This window comes from Oenanthe melanoleuca, chromosome 6, assembly GCF_029582105.1.
Source record: "Oenanthe melanoleuca isolate GR-GAL-2019-014 chromosome 6, OMel1.0, whole genome shotgun sequence".
In the NCBI taxonomy this organism is placed as follows: Eukaryota; Metazoa; Chordata; class Aves; order Passeriformes; family Muscicapidae; genus Oenanthe; species Oenanthe melanoleuca.
In genome coordinates, this window is record NC_079340.1 from 19,687,748 (window position 1) to 19,709,016 (window position 21,269).

The window sequence follows — 21,269 nt, forward strand, 5'->3', positions numbered from 1 at the left end:
GTCTAGCAGAAATGACTCACTGGCCCCAGGACCACCACATGGGTGGTAGGAAATAACTTCACTCCATTCATGCAAAGCTTCACTTGAACACAACACAATACTGAATTCACCTTCATTCCTGTAGCAACAAGGCAGAGGTGTTAACTCACCAACCTGTTTCAATTTCTGCTACTCTGTTCCTCTCTGATTTACACAATCTTTTGCTACACAGATGTGTGCCCTATTTAAATTAATAATTTTAATTCCTCTCCCTGCCATAGAGTAAGTGGGACTGTCTTGGCCACAGGCTGATGATGTGCATGAAGCACAGGACAGTTTGCTGGTTCTGTCACAGTAGTTTTTACTGCAGTATCTAGGATAAAAAGCGATTAAAGGCCAAGTTAAAAATACACTACTATTTTATCTATACTATTTTATACTACTATTTTATCTATTAAAGCTTTCACTCTTACTGAGACAATAACTGAAAATGAGATGTATCGTCTAACAAGGAATGCACCACACTGGCACACACTGTCAAAAGATAAATATGGGCAAATAGGAGATCCTGGCAATAAGTCTTTCCCAGCCTTAAAAGTCCATCAAAGGCTGATTTGAGGTGATGAGTGTATCACTTCATACTGGTGCTAGTGGCTGCGACTCCTCCAAGGTTAGACTGTACACAGCTTGCCTTGAAATTACAATAGGAAAAATGCTTATTTTGTACATGCATCTTTCCTAAGTTAATATGTATTGAAAAAACTTCAGATAGAAAGGCAGTCTCCCTCACTTCTCCAAGTTTGGAGGCAGCACAGCCCATGTTGGCTGTTTAGAAAGCTACTCAGCCCCACCTAAGAAGCCACCCAAAGGTGTTCAGTCAGAACCAGCTTATCATGCAGTCAAAACACTGTGAAGCACTGAATAAACTAAATATATGTACTCTGCTACCCAAGAACAATGGCCTTGCTGTGCTCTTTATCCCATAATAACCATGAAAAATAAGAGTAAGCTGAGACAGGCAATAGTATACCCGAGTATTTTATAATGAAGCAGAATATGCTTCCCTAGGAGCAAGGAGCAATTATTTCCTTCTGACTAGCAACAATTTGCAGAGATGTGTGTGAGTCTGAGTCATTGGTGAAAAAAAACAATAGAACAAGGAGGAAACAAAAAAAAGAACAAGCTTTAGCCTCTCCTGTACACCACAGAGAACATCCTATATATTGTCCACTTACTTACATTTACAAGATACAGTCTACACTTCCACCTCATTTAGAGGATTCTGCCTCTTCTAAAGGTGTGATATAAGAGGAACTTTTATCCAGCATCTTGGAATCATCAGGGCTGATGATCAGAGAGCAGCATGTTTCTTCTACTGTATGTGCAAGTGTTGCTTTCCCAAACCATTACATTATTAGTCACATATATACTTCTAACATTATAGGTAACTTAAGCCTCTGGTTTCTGTACTGCACTTTTATTTTGAATTATGCTCTACAGTGCTTTGATTTTGTAATTTTCTCTTCATGTGCAGGTATTTTCTAAATGCCTTTTATGTCTAACATTAGAGCTCTCTGTAGAAATAAACAACACTTGGAAAAGAGAAAGTGTTTATATGTACTTATGCAAAAGTTCATAGTAATTTCTGACATACAGATAACTATTATTTTTAATTGAAGACTTTTATTTTAAAAGATACTAAATTATGTTTTGGTTAAAAGAGCTCCTGCTGCAAGACCTTGTCAGCTAACAGGATCAGTTAACACAAAACTTTATAATATTGATGCCATGAGGGGAAAAGATCTTAAACTTTTAGGGACAGAATTCTGATTTCAAATAGGGTACTTGCACCTATTCTTCAAAGTTAGTACTCCAGCGTTTTCCCAGTACCTAGGTGATATAGCCCTGTTTGAATGGAAATTACTCTTCATCATTGCGCACTAAAGCTTTGTATTGTATTACCTAAAGTTCAGAGCAGCTCAGCCATAGTCCTGTATTTAGGCCATCTTGTAATTACGTGAGAATTTTGTGCACTGGGAACTGCTGGAATCGACCATCCGGCCCTTACAATGCCATTTGAGCCTCTTGTCACATCCTCAGATATCATACAGATGCCCTTTCCTTTTTACTTTTGGGCAACTGTCAGGAATAATCTTGGAAGAGAACGCAACTTTGGGAACTAGCTATGCACAGAGTGAACACAGCAACAGACAGAAGGAGGAGACATGAGCTTTGCAGATGGAAATGGGGGCAGTGTCCATTAGACACTGCGCTGGTTATACTACAAAAATCCTAATTGTGAATTATCAAGGTAGCTTAGTGCGAGTTGGAATGGTGCAAGTTGAAATCTCTTCTGAAGCAGCATGAGCATCAGCAAGTATCTTTGGTTGTACAAATGGCACCAGTGCTTCAGGAGCTGGAGATAAAACTGAGTTGTACACTTAATTTCCCACTTACCTTTCAGTAAAGTCAAATATTCCATCCAAAGAAAAGTAGTTCTTTTAATATATCACTGTCAGTTATGTCAGTTCTGGCCCACTCTCCTTGCTCACAACCTGAATATTTTTTATGCTAAACAGTTTATTAACCCCTAATCACCCAGTTACTTCTGGACTTGATTGCATGTGTAATTACCTTTTGTCAGGTACAATTTGCCTGATAAACATGTCAGAACACTTGCTGCTTAGTCTGTTGAAACAGATAAATGCTGTCTTTCCACAGCCTTGGGGCATAATTAACAGGGAAAAAAAAGGCAGTTATAAAAACACACAGAAGCTGATTCAGTGAGGCAGGAGTTCACAGCGTGCAGCCCGCTAAGGCCCATTGCCCGGCCCGCTACGCTTGCCTGAGCTCTTATTGAGTTCCAGCCTGCTGTGACAGGGCAAAGGGGGCAGCCCTCAAAAACTGAGATTTAAAGTAGGTTTCCACGTGAACTTCAAAAAAGAGTGGGATGATGCCTGTTTGAAAAAAAAAAAAAAAAAAAGAAAAAAAGCAACACAGTGAAGCAGCAAATAATGAAATTGGTAGAGTCTCTGTCATCATTATGTGTTATACGCTCAAGCAGACTCTCTGGGATGGGACTAGGAATGGAAAAAGTAAAAGAAGGCAGAAGAAAAAAAAAAAAATCAGGAGAAGCAAACCAGTCAGGATTAACTAAAAATGCTTTGTGGCATCCCTGGGCTCAATTGCTTCTGATTTCTGCCCTGTAGTGTTTGCAGGTTATGTACCCATGCGCTACGGGGAGTGCGAAAAAAGAAATCCTTACCTGACCTCTGGATAACCCAAACAGGAGATTAGCCCATTTCCAAGCAAAGCAGGTTGTCACACTGTTAGGCCAATTGCTTCTATTGACACTTTGCATAAACATCTTACACAGGGTGATCAGAAAGGACTGTTACGCCATTAATGCTCTTTTTATTTTTTTATACCTAAGTCTTACAGAATAAAGGCCTTTCTGAGTAAGGGATAACAAAAGGGTCAAAAGGTCACAAACATTCTTTTAAGTAGGCAAAAATCGGGGAAGTTTAGATTCATTGAAAAGTGCAAATTGGAATTTTTTTGCGTCTTGAAACATTCCAGCATGCTCAGCTTTTTCTAATTTCACTTCTAGTAAATTCATTATCTACTTAATTGTACATTTTTACTTTTACTTTTAAATAAGAAAAATGCTAAAGTCCTCATTTTAGGAAATAGCAAGCTGCCTAACCTTCTCAGCTAATCAGTAATCTAAACAGATTTAGACATTACCATTGAAATCCTTGTGAGGACCAGTGTGAAAATATACAGAACTTTTTCTTGAAGTGGGATGACTGAGCAGTCTCTCATGTACAGTTTTCACATAATTTACACAGCATGTGGTTTGCATTGTGTACAGCAAAATATTCTATATTTTCTTTTGTTTTGCTTTCCCTTTGATCAGAGATGGAAACAATCTCCCTTTAATAGTATAAAAGCCACCTGCTGGGCATCACAGACTACAGCTAATTGGTAAATTCTTTGAAATTTTGATATAATGGATTTTGACCTCTTTAATTAAAAAAAACCCAAAGCCTAGAATACGGTGAACTCTTCTGAGAAATTAATAGTGCCAAGCATATACAACTGCAAGCTACACCCAATCTTTTCTTAGGAAAGAATACAGAAGTAACATTACAATTTTTTCCTTGAGAATGCACAGCTTTTGCCCTAGGAAAAAAACCCCAACCATTGCTAGCTATGTATCATTTAAGTCACCAAGATAAAGGAAGAGCAAACACATTAGTATTTCTACTTCTATTGGGCTTTGGAGCTAAAAAGCACCAAACATGAAGGTGACTTTTTCATTTTAAACACAATAAACTCACAAAAGCCACTCACAAATGTTCCAGTCCTCAACATTTCCCACTCCAGGGAGCTCACACTGTACCAACCCACCCCACCCTGTTTTAAGGAGGACAAATGGCTTTCAGGACCCAGAAGGAAGCCTGTCAACCAGAATAGTTGCTGTTTCATAATCTCTGACATAACATTAACCTTTCAGTGGAGCTATAATCTCATTGCTTTGGGGAACTCTGAGGCAGCACTGTCTTGCTTTTGTTAAAACACTTATTTCTATTCTGCCCAGCATAATGGGGCCATCGTCCATGACTGGGACTCATAGGCACTGCAGTTAACACAGCTACACAACAACAACAACACTTTTTAAATCTTTGCTTAGGTTTCATGCACACGTATACATGAACATATGCTACACAGGTATAGACCTATTTCCAACACAAACTGTCTGCATGACCATGAAGATAACACCATCATTATTCACCAAGTTATGCTCCTGTTAATTAAAGCATGCACACCATGAGAGCACTTACTAAATTGGAAAACAAAACATAAAGGACAAGGATCAGAATCAAAACTGGACAAAGACAAGTCTTGTTTACTCTGAACATTCCTTGGTTTCAAAGGAACAACAGAACTACTTAAAATATAGATACCTAAGTCCAGTTTGAAAGAAAAAAAGGCAGTTTGCTAACTGTAGAATAACACTGTACCAACCAAACACAATTATCACTTGATCAGTAGGTGTTCATTACTGCTGACAAACATCTTGTTAGCCTGGTTAGCAAGTCTGCCTGCCACTTGCCAAAATATTTTGTTTTATTTAGACCTGGTGACTTATTTTGTGAATGTGGTGAATTTCAGAATCCCCTCTGCTGATCACATAACTGAAATAACGTACACTGGTCTTGTATTTCAAAGTGTACACTGATCTCTTGATCTGTGAATGTCTCCCTGTAGCTTATGCTATTTTTTGGTACAACAAATGGATTTTCAAAGTGATGTTATGGGGACTTACTATGCAATTCCCATTAGTGTCAATGGGGGTCGCAGGCTAAATTCCTAGACAATGCTTTGAAAACTGAGCCCTGGATTTTCAAAGGAAGGATAGTCTGTGTTAGAAAGGCAGCGTCTTTCAGTTTTTAAGCCACTGCATTAAAATGTTCGTTTTTCTTTTAAGCACTATGCATTTAGAAATTGTGTCTAAATTTAGGACATTGAAATTTTCACAAGAATGAAACAATTTTGTATTTAAATCTACCATCTGTTTCAAATTTATCAGTGAAATTTTATCTGTCACTATCTTGAGTGTTGGGATACAATCTTCAACACATTCATAAATGTACAATGTATAATGTTATGACAGCTAAACCATTGGGATTTGTTGCTATGCTAAGAAAAAACAGAAGTTCTTTCTTATAACAGAAGTATTCATGTATCTTTTATATGAAAAAATCCTTGCGAAGGGCAGAACTCTTCCTTAAAATCTGGACTTTGTGGTACATTTTGAGAGATGCCTGGTCTTGTTACATTCATGATGTTTTTTGTTTTACTCTTTGGCACTCCAAATGAACTTAGGCTTGCCTACAAAATAGAATACTTGCTGTTGAAGTCACGTGAACAAGCTTGTTGCTGTTACCATAACCAGAAAAACATTCACAATGTATAATTTTTACAAATCCCATTAAAACTTCAAGCAGCCCAAGATGTAACATCTGAAGACACAGAAAAGTAGTTTCTGAGACAAATGTAAATAGCTAAGCCCTATGAAACACACAGTACAGCAACAAGAAATACCTCTTCAAAGAAGATTTCTTTAATTACAGTGAAAATGTTTATTATGAAGTGTGTTGCTCTTCATCATTAAAGAATAAGCTGGACTAGTAGCAAAAGAACCATCTTTTGAGTCTAGAAGCAGGGAAGAGTTTGAAAAGCAGGAGCCTGGCAGACAGTCAGGCTCCAGAGGGCACGGGCTCGGGCCAAATTGCTCCTGTCAAGCGTGTTAGTCCGTACACAAAGTCCCTTCAGACAAAGCATAAAACTATGTCAATGGCAAAATTTGTGTGGATTAAAAATTGTGTATTATGCAATGGTCAGGTCATTCACCATTTCTTCTAGTTTTGAGTTCCTGACGCAGAGGTGTACACACTCAAACAGCACATGGGGGTGACAAGTGCAGCCCCCAAAACAGACCATCTGCTTCTCACCTGAATGAGACTCTGAAAACACAATTTCAACTGTAAAAATTATGAATCATTTAATATAGCACAGTTAAATCTCAGCTGGCATTTTCACTTGGCTTCTGGTTGTTTTTTTAAACACAGGTTTTCCAGTAGTACTTAAATACTGACATTTCAAAACAAAATTTTATATTTTAGTTTATCTAATCTTTAATTTTCTACAGGCACTTCTTTTTACTTGCACAAGACCCACAACAACAGGTTTGCTTTAGACCATTCACTCATCTATGAAATAATGCCATAAATAGCATATGATGAGGCAGAGTATCCTTAAATTTAAATTAATCTAATTTAGTGTAACTAGCATAAAATTCAAACACAAAACACATTCTCTTTCATTTCCATTCTGGAATTGAACACTCTTGTCCCAACTGTCACATTTAATATTTAGCACTATCCATAAGAGTAACTCCAGATGTCTACAGTCTTACAAGTATGTATATACACCATGCCACAAGAAGTCACTATCACAAATGCTGGTTTTAACTGCCCCAGAACTGTCCTTGTATACACGCACACCTAATCTAGACAGTCAGGCGCTGCACCCGAGAACTAATCATCTGCAGTGGTCTGCCCAGTATACAACTCCAAGTTTAAATTTAGTCCAGTTACTTCTAGGATTGAAGGAAGGAGCTTTAGATACACAGTCCTGGCATGCAAATGCAAACTGATGCCTATGGGAAGACAAGTGAGCATGGGGCACAGCTCCATGGCATCAGTTTTGTGCTTACAGAGGAAGAGAAGACTTCAGCTCTTTGTGGGAAGCTGCAGCTAAAGAACAGACCCAGAACATCGCCAGTATGGGCACTGCTGGGAACTAGGGATTCAGTAAACAGAGCATTTCCCTCTCCCAACTTTCCAGTCATTTCTTGTCATAGTCTGACTTGGACAAAAACACCAGAGAAAATTACATCTACGAAATAAGCTGAAATTACATTGCTGCAGCAATGGATTCACCTTAACAGGAGATTACACATCAGGTCTATAAGGTTTATGAGTACTCTTGAATCTGCAGCAATTGGTCTCCACATGTCCATGATCTGCAGTGTGTACTAAGAATCACATAATTTCCATTGAGATAACCTGAGATTCTACAGTAGGTAAGGGGAAACAGTTTGCTTCAACACAACAGAGTAATTATTTTTTTAATTAACAACCTTCTTTTGGTTTAGTTTCTTTTAGCATCTGTGCATTTCTCAAAAGCTGCACATCTAAAATAAAAAATTACAGCCACAGTGTGCCAGATTCTTCTCTTAGGCAGCCATCAAAATACTCAGAATTTTATATATAAAGAATTTTTATATATGAAAACTTCTGCAGAAGCAGATACAAATACAGCAACTGCTCAATAAAGTATCTCAGCTGATCTTGGGTGCTGAGCTAGAATATGTGAAAAGCCACTGAAATACAAGACATAATAGGCCACAAAACAGCATAATTTTGTTTGCATCCAAAAACAAAAATCCAGTGCAATCCATAAGGCACAGATACTTACCGATGTGGCCATCATGAGTTTACTGTAAACAGATAGTTATTTCTTCCAAAGTAGTGCACTCAGGGTATGGCTGCATAACCACCCTGTATAGCAGATGAAGTTACATCCCTTAGGGAAAGCTATGCTAGACCTGAGAACCTCTGGACAAGGAATTCCACAATCAGTAGCTCAGGAATGTAAATAGAGACAAGTTGAAAGGAAAGCCAAAATCACTAGGAAAAAACTTTCATATTCTTTCGTGGATAACCTTCACTTTCCTCTACAAGAAAGTATTTACTTCCCTATTTGTATCTATCAAATGACTCACAAAACATTTTAGCAAATACTACAGCCCATATAAAATCCTGGTTTTGTTTTGTTAACTTGTTGTCTAGATAACCTGGTTTAACAAAGTCTTCCAAGCCCAGCAAGTTGCAACCTGGATACCTAAAAATTTCCTTCTTTTAAACTGAGTTTTTGTAAAAGATCTCTCTCCTTTGGCTGTTGTTTGCAAACATATTAGGAAAAACCCCATTTTGCTTAAGGGCAATAATCCAATATAATTTCTTTTCTAAGAAATACATCTCCAAGAAATTATTCTCCTTAGATGATAGGGCTTTTTTCCCTTTAGATTATGCATTTTGTCCTCAATTCTATAGACGATATTTTACTTAAATGTTTTATCTAAAAAATTGTTTCTTATTATTCTTCTGGAAGACCGAGTAATTACAAATTATTTCATATGTCATTTGCAATAATTACTCTTCATATTTTAGCTCCAACAGATCCCAGTACACGTGGAACTTTTGCTGAGCAATGATGGCAAAATTCAGCCTCTAATGCCTCCTGCAATTTGAAAACATCTTCCCCTGATTTTTACTTGCCACTTTGAAATGTTATCCCTTTCTAGTGAGTAATCCTGTGTTAGATTCTTTTGCTTCTTAAACGAACATTATTCTCACCCTTTATTGACTGACTAGATCTATTATCACATGTAAGCAGTGTTAATCCTCTAGTAATTAACACCCTTATTAAAGTAATTTTAACTCAAAGAAGTTTAAATCGCATTATTGGTTTTATTTAATTAAGCTATGAGGGCTGTTTTACAGTGTCATTTGAGTTTTCAACTTGTGCCTTCTCTACCAGTTACGCAGGTCCCCCCTGCAACTGCCACACCCTGACACACACAAATCACCACCACCATCCCATCCTACACAGTTACCAGGGCATTTCTATCTAGGAGTTATTCAGCATTATTCCATTTCACTGTGAACTTTTTCAATTATTCTGCATGCTAATGGATGCAAGACACAGACACTACACTAAACAATTTACCATTCCCAGAACTATCATTTGGATGTGCACTGGAATTATAGTATGACATTCATCCTTCCAAGGACATAGTATCTTGTAAGTACCTAAAGTGAAAGCCACTTTTAATGTCCTTTTCATACATCCTAAGCAAGGGCAAACATTTTTCTCTAAACTTCACAATGGCAAAAAGAAACAGACTCTGAATGCACTGATCTGTGCCACTCATAATGGCCACTTTTTCCGTTACTCTGAAAATAAGTCAGGTTTAAAATTGTGGTTTTGTGTGTGTGTCCTACTGTATGTTCCTTTCTATGGGAAAATGTCTGTTGGCCTATGTTGTCTTACAGATCTCAGGTAAGCTACTCAACTGACACATTTGACACAGGGTCAAAAGATGAAAACTGTCTTCTGGTTTAACTGCATCAAGTTACACTGTGCACGCTGAAGAGTGTGGGCTAATTATGTGTCCTTCTGAACGATTTCCTGGAGGCACACTACTGAAACTGGGAAAGCTTGAGTTCTCCTGGGACTAAGGCAAACTGATGGTATTCTGGACTCTATACATCATAAACTGTGTACTGAAACTCCTTTCTTTGGGTGAAAACATCCCTTCAAATTTCTACTCTTTAAAAAATATATGTTCTTACTGGATCTCAACATAAACCATGGAAAATTATAAACACAGAAAGAAAAGGGTAAGAATAATAAAGTACATTTACAGACACAAATTAACTTTATATCTTTTTTTTCCCTCATTACGTATTTTTATGTTCTTCTTTTCTCCCCATGATCTAGTGCTTCCATCTACTCATATTTTGACTTATTTCTGCATTTCTGTTATTATTCACTCTTCATTTACACTTTCTGTAATTGCAGGGTCTTTTAAGTTGCGCTATTCCTTTGTTACTAATGGAGAAAGTCCTCCTCTGCAAGGGGGACACAACCTATATGCCAATCTGAATTTTGGTATTTCAATATTCTTTAAAATACCACAATTTATAAAAAGATAAATTGCTCCATGAGAGCCATAAAGGTTAGCATATATGATAAACTGTGCCTAAGAACATGCTGGTTCAGCCATATTGCTTACAATACTAGTGCACCTTGTCCAGAAACCAGTTGTAACAAACCAGGATGAAATTCAATGATTTCTTTTGCCAGCTATTGGTATCTTTGTATTAACTTAATCTCCCAAATTTCACTGACTGACTGAAGGCAGTCTAGCTAGACAGCGCAATGCTTTTTAATTTGTATTTCTGCAGTTCTAAGACAGCCAACTGCAGATCAGTGTGATACTATGGTACACCATATACAAACACTTTTGAAAATATGATCTTTTTTCCTAAAATATTATGATCCAAATGAATAAACATTCATTAACTACATTTCATCAATTCAAGTCATTGCCTTACTATGTCCATGCAATTCCTTCCTTGTGTGTTACTGACCTGAAGCAGAGAAAAAGTTTTGTTTTCCTGATGTAAAAGATTCCTTTGATTTTACTGGATTTTGTATTTGCCCTGCAGTGACCTCCAAACATGAGATGGACTTTCTTTTTCACAGAAGAAACTAGCAAAAGGAAAAAAAAATGGGGTATTCTGTCTGCTGCATGTGATTGACAGATAATTTAGAAAAGGAATGGAACCTAAGTATGTTGATTGATGCAACTGAAAAAATACTGAAGGCAAACCTGTAGGGTTAAAGGGTTAGTAGTGCTGCCTAGTACATGCTACATACCAGTGGTACTACCAGTTTATATAAGACTGGAGAATGCACCTCCAGGGCTCCCCAATGGGAGACTAGGACTTAAAAATGTTAAGAGAATACAAATAACATGTAACTTGAAGAAAACCAGTAATTTTCCTCTCTTGTGTTGCTCAATTAACAATGCTTATTCATTACTCACAGGAACCACATATTGCTCACAGAATTCAGAGGAAGTGTTGGGGACATGGGGGCTCCAAAACTGAACTCCACCCATCAGCTCAGGGCTACAGAAGGGCCAAGACACAATGGTGGAGATCTTGCAGCAACTGGCTGTCAGCAGGAAGAGAACAGCTTGATAATGTATTCACAAACTTTGGAAAGTTGTGCACTCAAATCTTTCTTCCTTGCACGTACATAATTTCTTACATGACAAAGGCAAGGACTGGATGGGAGCAAAACTGCTAGCAGAAGAATAACTGAAGAGAATCTTCATTACACTGAATAACTTTCACTGAATGCAATGTGTATCAGTGACTTGAAGGGTAAGTAGGATTTCACAAACAGGCATATAAATCAACTTCTAATTAAAAAAAAATATTTGTTAATTGAGAAATTATCTGGAAGTGAACCTTCTGAAACTTTGCTACCAACAGAGCCTTTTGCAAAAAAATAAAACCTTTTCCACATAAAGCTTATTTAGTGGCTTCTCTCATGTCATTGGAAATGCCTGCTTCACAGAGTGTTCCACAGCATGCCAGTTACTAGCGAAATTTAGTGTCATGCCCAAGAAAACAGAAGCCTTCAGGTTCTAACATTATGTGCAGAGTATTCTCGGGATTTCACTTCAACTACCGAGGATAAAATTTAGTTCCATTTAGTTCCCAGTCTTGTAGAAACTTCTCTGCAACTATGGGATGAGCTTTCTTGATTGGAAAGGTTTTCCAGAGATATGAAGTTTTCATCATAACAACAGCTCTGTAGGTTTTGAATTAATTGATTAACTATTTCTAAACAGTGTCTTGAAAAAGTAATGATGACCAAGAAGAGCTCAAAGCTGATTAAATGTGACAGTTGGTAGTATTCAAACAGGGATCCAGATATGTCCATCTAAATAGTCTTGACAGCAGCTTTTGCCAACTTTTTCTTTTCTACTTTGTTTTTTTTTTTCTTCATATCTTCTTTGATCAACCTCTTCAGTAAAACTTCTAGTGATTTCCATGATGGTAGCATTTAGAAGATGAAACTCCCCTGAACAGTTCTAAGTCAAGAGTTTCACCTGCACAAATGAGAACAATGTGATTTCCTATCTCAGCTCCCAAAATTATAAATTCACCTAAAAATAACAAAAAATGCTCTAACTAAGGCTTATGTTCTTATTCAAAAACTGTTATCTGCAGGTCTCTAAGTCAGGCTGAGTCAGTGCTTCACAAGTTCTGTGTAGTTTCTAAATACACAGTACAGATTTCTTGTTGGCTCATTTAACTCCTGTGTGTATCTTGCTAAGTAAGAGGAGAACTCAGAGAACTGTACCCTTAAATTAACTAGCTTAAAAAAACAACAAATTTTCTAATTTTTTATAACTTCCATGATTTAGGTACTTATGCCATTCTTTACTGTCATTTAAGAGATAGCATTCTGTTTATGCATTACACCTTTACACCTCATAGCCTTTTGTGCACAATATACTATACATTCATTTGGAGAAACTGCTAAGGTTTTTGCCACAGATGGAATAGGGCATCTTGTAGTTAAATGGCCATAGGTATATCATTTTTGTTAAGTGAGGTATTGATAGAGCTAGTGAAGTGAAGTAACAACATTTGTACACTGAGGTTTTCAAACCTGTTTTCAAGTATGCTCAAGTATGATCAGCATGTTATTTACATTTCTCTGCTGAAAAATGAGCATCTAGATGAACTGGTACAATCTGTTTTGCTCTAAATTTGATGAATGATTTAATGTCCCAAAGAATACAGACACCTAATGCCCGGCATGTGTGCTTTTAGTTTCTGGCACTAACAGGGTAGGAATACTTACTACCAGGAAATTACTAACTTGCCATTCTGCTTTGATTCTGCAAATCCTTATCAAGATAGTGGATCCAAAGCCATGCTTGTTTTTTAACCCCCTGCTGCTAATTTCTGTGCATTTGTTTCCTAAGCTTCCTAATTCTTACCAGCTGGCAGGTATAAATCCCATCCTAGTAATGAGCTAGCTTGTCTCTGTGTACAGAGCACTGATTGAGATCTTCCTCACAAATATCTATACACACAGCTTGTGATCTGAGCCTACTGTGATTAACTACAGGCTTTGCAGAACCTAGCTGAGAAGGAGAAATCAAAAGTAAGAGATTTCATTGGGGAATATAAGTACTTACAAACAAGTTGCCACATTTCTGTGAAGAATTCCTGTTTACTTGGAAGAATATAGTACTCTAAGAAATATTGTGCAAGCCAGGTAACACATATTTTCCTTGCAGTCATACTCAAATAACTGTGTCATTTTAAACCCAGACATGCATATGCATGCTACCACTGTATGATGCAAATACATGAGATATTGAACCCCGACCTGTGCCTGTTCTCTCACAGGGTCTCAAGCCCTCCTGCCTTAGTGCCAAGTCAATTTATGGAGAAGGGAAAGTCCATGAAGAATTGTCTTCCTCCTCCAGCAAAGTGAGGATCTATGCTCTGAAATCCAGGGAGATGCAACTCCTGCTTTGTTGCTGTCTGAAACCTGAGCTCCTTTCTTTAGCTAAATAAGCAGCATTGCACTGAAAACTAGAGAAGCACAAATCCCATTACATAGCACCCTGAGGCTGGGCTTCATGTTACAGATGTAACATGCTCCTCTGCTTGATCAGAGAAGCTGGGGAGTGCATAACAGGGGGAAAGGGATCAGTAAGCATTGTGAAAGAGGCTCTGTGAAGATGAAAGTCTCAGCAACCATTTCCCTCAGGAAGCAAAAGATGAAATGTTCTATAGTACTTTCTAATTAAAAATTCAAACTGTTGCCTTATGAAAAAAAAGTCTTACTTTTATCTTCAAACTCTGAAGTTTTTAAGACTTGCTCCTAAACATACTGGTGGAGATTTCTCCCTCTTGAAAACTCCTGATGTTTTTTCCAGTTCAAGACTCTTTCTCAGAACAGAGGTCAGGGTGGGTGTACCCCACTAATCTCAAAGCCTAGGCACTCGGTGGGCTGGCAGCCTGTAAAGGCAAGCCACACCTTTAGAGCCCTCAGCCTCCAAGAGTTATGATGAACAGGTTTGCCAACAGGCTGCAACTTACTCTCTGAGGTCTACTGAAGGGCTCAAGAGCATTCTCCACAGGGAATACAGATGGAAGAGCTTTGGCAGGCTGCATATTTGGGAATCGGAGACAAGCCAGAGCTGAAATGTATTTACTGCCACAGGAAATCAATTCAAATTAAACACTGCAAACATAACAGTGGGGAAAACCGAACTGTCACCCTGCCTTTAGTGGCAGAAAATCGTGTGCCTGGGATTGAAGCCCAGTGGTCTGTTACACAATTCCTACCTATAAGGAGTTACTTCTGAGTTTAGCAGGAGGACAAGAAGTCTCAGTAATGAATGGGAAGAATGAGAAGGGCTATATTAAGTAGTAATAACAATTTCCTCTTTCAAATAAATTTACATTACATTTGTTGGATGGAAAACTACAGTTCACAAAGTTAACAACAGTTCTCCCCAGAAAACACATTACAATAGAAATGGATAAGCAACCCAATAAAGTATCAATGATTCAGAATTAGAAGAAAATGTCTTATACTTCTAAAGATCAGGTATCAATTTGCAGATGGAATGCAGATGTGTATTACAAATAACTTCAGTTCATAGATGTGACACATGCTTATTTACACACATCATAAACAAAAGTCTGACAAAAATGTATCTTCTAATGTTTCTATGATAAATTACTCTCTATATATTGATCATATTGATTGCGTCATGACTTTGTGACCAATTTATCTCTAACACTGAGAAAATACAAACAGAAACTATTGAAAACCCTCTAAAATTTCCCCCCATGCTTAAGTGGAGCTTATGGACATTGTTGATCACAGCCCTTGGTCTCCAATCTGAAGGATACCACTATCAGACTGTAAACTCTGCCATGTGGGTGGAGATACTGCTACTGTGGTTGCTTAACTCTGGAGTTACCATCAGCATATGATTATTTTCACTTGAGACTGTTGCCCATTGCAGGACCAACACTGACAGCAGCTGGAGGGTGTTAACAACATGTACTTAAGTGCCAAAAGAACACAGATAGGACAGAGGAGAACCCAGCAAAACAAGGAAATTCCACAAATCATCAAGCTAGTTGAGTACTTCTTTGAGATGAGACAGTAAAGGAAGAAGCCCCTAAGCAGTGCTGATGGTAGAGAGAAACATCAGGAACAACTTGTCAAGTCAAAAGTGAAAGTCAAGTTATGTTGGCAGCTTAGTTATATCTCTGCAGGAAATTATTTGATCTCAAGAATAGGTGTTGGTGAGCACCCACCTGGTTAAGAATCAGGATATTTGGCCTAAGACAGCAACTGCTGAACTCTCAGCCTACCACAAGGTGATTGTTCTTGTCCACTACATACTACACTGGCTCTCCAAAGAATAACACACAAATTATAAAATTCATGTTTTATCCTCACAGTACTTAAGTGTACAGGACATACAAGAAACTGCCTCACATTCCAGAACTGTAACCCTAGTCTTTAGGCACTAGAGAACAGATCATAACCAAGAAAAAACTAATTCATGTCAGAGGCTGCGCTTCGTCCTCAGAGACGATTCAAGTAGGACAAACTAAGACTTGTTTACTTTAGAAGGTTAATTCCAATTGACCTAAGATCTGAATTAGTAGCAAAATCCCCAAAATTTACTCCCCCTCACTTTGGGCCACTGCACTATTTACCCAGGTTCCCTGTAAAGACAGTAGCAAGAAATCATTGTTAGAGAACAATGCACGTTGCAGGAGAGTTGGGTCATCTTCACAAGATACCAGAGACCAGTCTCTGTAAAGCAGCACATGCCACTTTGATAATTGCCTTGCTGAGATGGCCCCTCAATGGCTTTAAGTGGGGTCAAAGGGTGCACGTAGGTGTGACCTCAGGTCATATGCTAAGACAAGTGGCATAAGGCATGACACAATCACTGCAGCTGCACAGAACCATGAATCTGCCCAAATTTTCTACCTGCTAAATGAGTTGGAGCTGCAAGTTTCTTTCTAAATGATCAAGTGTGATCAGCTAACCCCACCAAATCACCTGTGTAAGATGCTGAGATACTGTGTTTATGGAAATAGCACAAAAATTTATATTGACTAGGGTTTCTACAGATTGCAAAGACCTTTAAAGAGCATAAAGTATGACAAAAGCCTAAGTAGATAATAGCATAAAGAGACAGAGGTGGCTCAAACAGGACAATTGGTGAGTGCTTGCTCCTTTGTGATTTCTGTCCTCTCAGAGCTTCCTGCTACTAACTACTGTTGTCTTCTTAGACACAACTCTCTCATGCCAGCTGTTTCTGTTTGCTCTTCTATGTCTGTGGAAGGAAGAAGGAAAGTGGGCTTGCTGGGGACAACATGCTGCCTATACATTGTCTTCAGGGAAAGACAGAGGACCAAGAACTGTTAGGTTGAAAATACCTATGGCAATTCTTTTCAAAGCTACTCCTCCCTATGTGGTAATCACTCAAGAGTAGCTCCTCTCTGTCTTCCAAACTGGCTCCCTGTAAGTGACTTTACTTGGTTAGTAAAACACACTATAATATCCTACTGCCCAATCCTCATTAATCTGACACATTGCACTAGTACAGCACAGAGTGAGTAGCTGTTGTTGAGATAACTGGCTTCCATTAGCAACCACGTGATTGGCAGGACGATAAAGTCTTTTCCCTTGCAGGTCAGCTGCTTTTTAAGAAGAGGGCAATCCTGCTGATCCATCTTTTAGCTACAGTCTCTCAGTGAGTCCCAAATCTCCTGCCTTTTAGCTTTGATACGGTTCAAGCTTTCCCCCTTGTATCAGCCCCTACCTGTCATCAGCTCCTCTGTACCAAACAGCCAATATCAGGAGTTTGACCTCAGGGCACAGTCCGGGTGGGCAGGTAAAACCTGACCACTGGACCTACTTCCTTATCTTTCATATCCTGCAATTCATGCAGAAGTATCAAATTCAAACTAAAAAACAGAAGCATGACCTTTTATAAGAACCTTCTGAAAAAGGCTCTGTTGCCCTTCTAAGTATTCTTGAAAAGAACTGTCATCTATCCTATTAAGACAGAAATGGATCACAAATAAGGAGAAGAGGGAAAGCACTGAAAATCTTTACTAAATGGTAGAAGTTTTTGATGTGTGCCTGCAATACTTTTTGGTGATGCACACCAAAATATAGTAAAAACCAAACCAAACCAAACAGGCTAGAACCGTTCTACATCTGCAAGTTCCAGTTGCAACCCAATAGAGAGTTGCCCAAACATTTCCTGTTTATAAAGCATATTAAGTCAATTAAATTCACATGACATACAGAGCATCCTTGATAAAGTGCTTAAAAGAATTTTAAATATAAGTTGCTAACATAAACTAAGAGTTATCATAAACAACATAATACCTATTTTAGTGACTCCTCCTTAATACTCATCAGTTAGTGCTTAAAATGTATGAAAAGCTTTATTTCCTACAGCATGTACACGCCCTGCCCTCTTGCAAACATAGACCCTGCAAGGATTCCACTTAGGTGGATGGCAGAAATGGTGCAAAAGCCTCAACATCCTTTCCCTTCAACTGAAGTGATCTAAGTACAAATTGGAAGATGTTTAGTCTCTTTTAACACTGACAAGAAAAGGAGAGTTTAAAAAAAATACAAACGAGGAAGCCTGCTAGTCAAGGCAAGATTTGTGGCATGAGTAAGTCTTGTAGCCATAATCCTGTATCCTTCTCACACAGTGCACACTTATCCCACTGGAGGTATTGCTCATTATTACATTACTGTGAGAACATAACAGAGAACTCTACCTTTTAACTTCTTCATTTAAAAAGACAGTTCAATGAAGTCCTTTGTAACTACCAGGAGAAATCTGAATACTTTTGCCTTCCCTTCTGAAATGCCCTTTAATAATCTTGCTGTGAAAAACCTACTAAATTATTAAAAAAGCAAAAATATTCTCACTATATAGATATTTTGGTATCAAATTCCTTCTACTTTCTCTTGTTTTTAAATGACTTTGATAGGCTCATAACGGCACTGAAAAATACCACCAACATCTGCAGAAGGCTGAAGATCTTCCACATGAAGTTAATGATTCATTTCACTATTTAAATGAGACATACACTTACAATTTTGTGAAATAATAAATCCTTTGTAAAAGCTAACTTCAAGCACGAAAAGGTTTTGAACATCATTTATTATAGTGGTTATAATGTCCAAATTTACAAAGATTTAGTAGATTTTAATCCAGGAAAACCTTTCTTTCGGCAAGATCTGTAGAAAAGTGCTTCCAATGTTACAGCATTTAAAATTAAATTTAAATTAAATTTTATGTAGAATAAAGATCATTGAGTTGGAATAAAGCTGCTTTCCAACAGTTTAAAAGAATTCTATGTAACAAATTCAGGAAAGGAAATGTTAAATAATTCATGTTTAATTCTGCTACCCAGAGAGGTAGTTTTGTAGACAGGAGCAAAATGCCCAGAGTGGAATCAGACCAGCACACACCAGGATAACACATACACTCTTGCAAAAAGGCATCACAGGATCTTCATAAAATTTTCAGGACCAAAATTCAATCCAATACTCCTGTAACGGTACTACCAGTAGCACAGTGCCCCCTAACCACACACTGGAGAAACAGTTTTACGCTAAATTACAGGGAATAGTGCCACTAACAACACTTCAAATAACTGCTTTTCACAACTAATTACATGGGAATGCAAAAACATGAAAGGTTCTTGAATTTAATAACTTCAGCACTGGTCAGAAGGGGAAATTAGTAGGATAAAAAACACCAACTAGCGTCTTACTTGTCTGAGGTCGATGAAAGCTAACTGCAGGGTGTCTCCCTGGAATCCTGGCACAGGCTCAGAACTAGCAAACACTGCAAAAAAAAGGTTAAAATATTATGGATGTAGATTTTTTTTTAAATCTAACAAAAAAAATCAAGCTCTATGCAAGATAAATGCTAGGTAGCATAGTTTCATAGGACTAGTTTAATAACTTACAGAGATTAAAACCAAACAAACCAACAAAAAACCTTTTGACAGTTTTTCCAAAAATCCCAAAGAATAATACTTTTAGGAGCATTATGCTTAAGAAATCTTTTTTTTTTTTAAAGAAATTTTGCTTAAAATTCTAAGTGGTAATGTTACAACCACAGAAACCAAGGTATTTTTTAGCCTGAGGTGCACGATTACTGAAGAATTTCAAAATAATACCAATTCCATGGCTGTCAATATATTTTCAAACATCTGCCTTTGTTACAGCATCCATGCTATAAAACCTCCACCTCCAGCCAAACAGCATTAAAGGACAAACACTACGGTGGGACTTAGTTTCATGTGTAGACAATGGGTAGAAAGACCTATGTGCCACAGTCAGAGCATAGCTGAAATGCCTGCTCATGCCTTTTAGCCTGCTTACCAGCAATGAAATTCTGTTCATTTTGAACCCAAAACTGGCTTTGAAAATTATAAAAATAAAATACAAAAATATATTCAGAATACAAAAAGTGGCAACACAGTAAGTGAAAGAAAGTCAGCTATTTATTTAAATCAAGAAAAGATCAACAGTTGTTAAACCTAAAAATAAATACACTTTTTGTTGTTATTACCCCAGTCACAAGTTAATAACAAAGACAAACAACCACTGCTTCGCATCCTCACTCAGATTAGATATCTTATTTCAAAATAACTTCAGAGTATCTTTCTTATACCCTTCAGGTAGAGCTCTCAACAAAACGAAGTAGATACTACTGCAACAGCTTTAGAGAAGCATCATCTGAGGCAGTGAAAGGGAATATTTTTTTCCAAGTCTGACAAACAGGTCATTCAATGGTAGAGGAAACAAAACATATGTATCCAATTTCCAGACCCAGTGCTAAACTCTACTGTCCTTAATACTTACATTTATAAATAATATTAAATCCTTAGTATATTTTTTTAATGGCTAGTCAGAAAATGTGGATTATGAAGAGGTAAAATCCAGAAAACTACTGAGCTAGCACGATGGTAAAATAATGGCCTCAAATATTTACTTCTGGAATTATTTCAATTTAAAGCAGCAGGTTTCAATTTAAAGCAGACTAATGAATTCAGATTGACTATTTCACAAGTCTAAAAATGATTATATGGAACAAAATTTTAGATAAAGACTCTTACTTAAATGGCACAAGAAACTACTAGGACCATCTCAGAATACTTAAAAATAATAGATGTAAGAGATGGATACAGTATTAGAGTAGTAACTTTACCAGTAGAAGTAGAATTTATTATTTGTATTACACTAGTGCAAAAGTTATCTCATGAGAGTCATGTAATAGGAGAACGAATTCAACTGCAATACGGCTTTATCCTTTATCAACTAAAGAAATAAAAAATAGCAATCAAATGCCCTAGAGAGATCACAGTAATGTCACAGACAAGTATTGGTAACATCAGCAAATGCTCACTGATTACTGTATTCAAGTGTGAATGTTAAATTGTCTGGTCTTCCTGTTTTATAAGTAACACCAACTTAGGGACCACCTCAGAGGCATTTTTAGAGGCATTTTCAGGCAATTTTAATTGACCATGAACATGCCTTAAAAAAAAAAAAAAAAAGAAAACTAAAAAACAGTAGAAAAAACATACCTTATACTCGGTATTTTATAGGGAGAATTTTCTCATAATAAACTCCTTAAATCAGCAAAGACCAACCAATCACCAACCTGCAGAATTACAAAGGTGCCTAAGCCTAGGAACCTTAGGCACCCTTCTGAAAAGCCTAGGTTAAAGGCCTTGGGTCTATAGCTGTCTTCTGCAGGTAATTCATGGTGCCATTTCTTTCCCTTTCTTAAGGACAGTGAAGCTGGGCTCTGAGGTCAGTCAAACCCAGAGTTTAAAATAGAACACCACACTCCAGCAGAGAATCCTAAGCAAAGCTCCACAGCAAACAGATGAGAAGAGATACATGAGTTGTGAGATATGGCAGCACATTAATGATGGTCAGAAGGGGTCTTTTCTACATCCCTT

General features: G+C 37.5%; 1 protein-coding gene across 4 annotated transcripts in view; it reads right to left on the minus strand.

The window, feature by feature from the left end:
- EXOC6 (exocyst complex component 6) overlaps positions 1 to 21,269 on the minus strand; it is an 88,900-nt gene that overhangs the window by 5,168 nt on the left and 62,463 nt on the right. For all 4 annotated transcript variants that reach the window (XM_056494924.1, XM_056494925.1, XM_056494927.1 and 1 more), the window contains one exon: positions 19,065 to 19,138. In XM_056494924.1, coding sequence (XP_056350899.1) covers positions 19,065 to 19,138 — 74 coding nt within the window. The remainder of the gene's footprint in view (positions 1 to 19,064; positions 19,139 to 21,269) is intronic.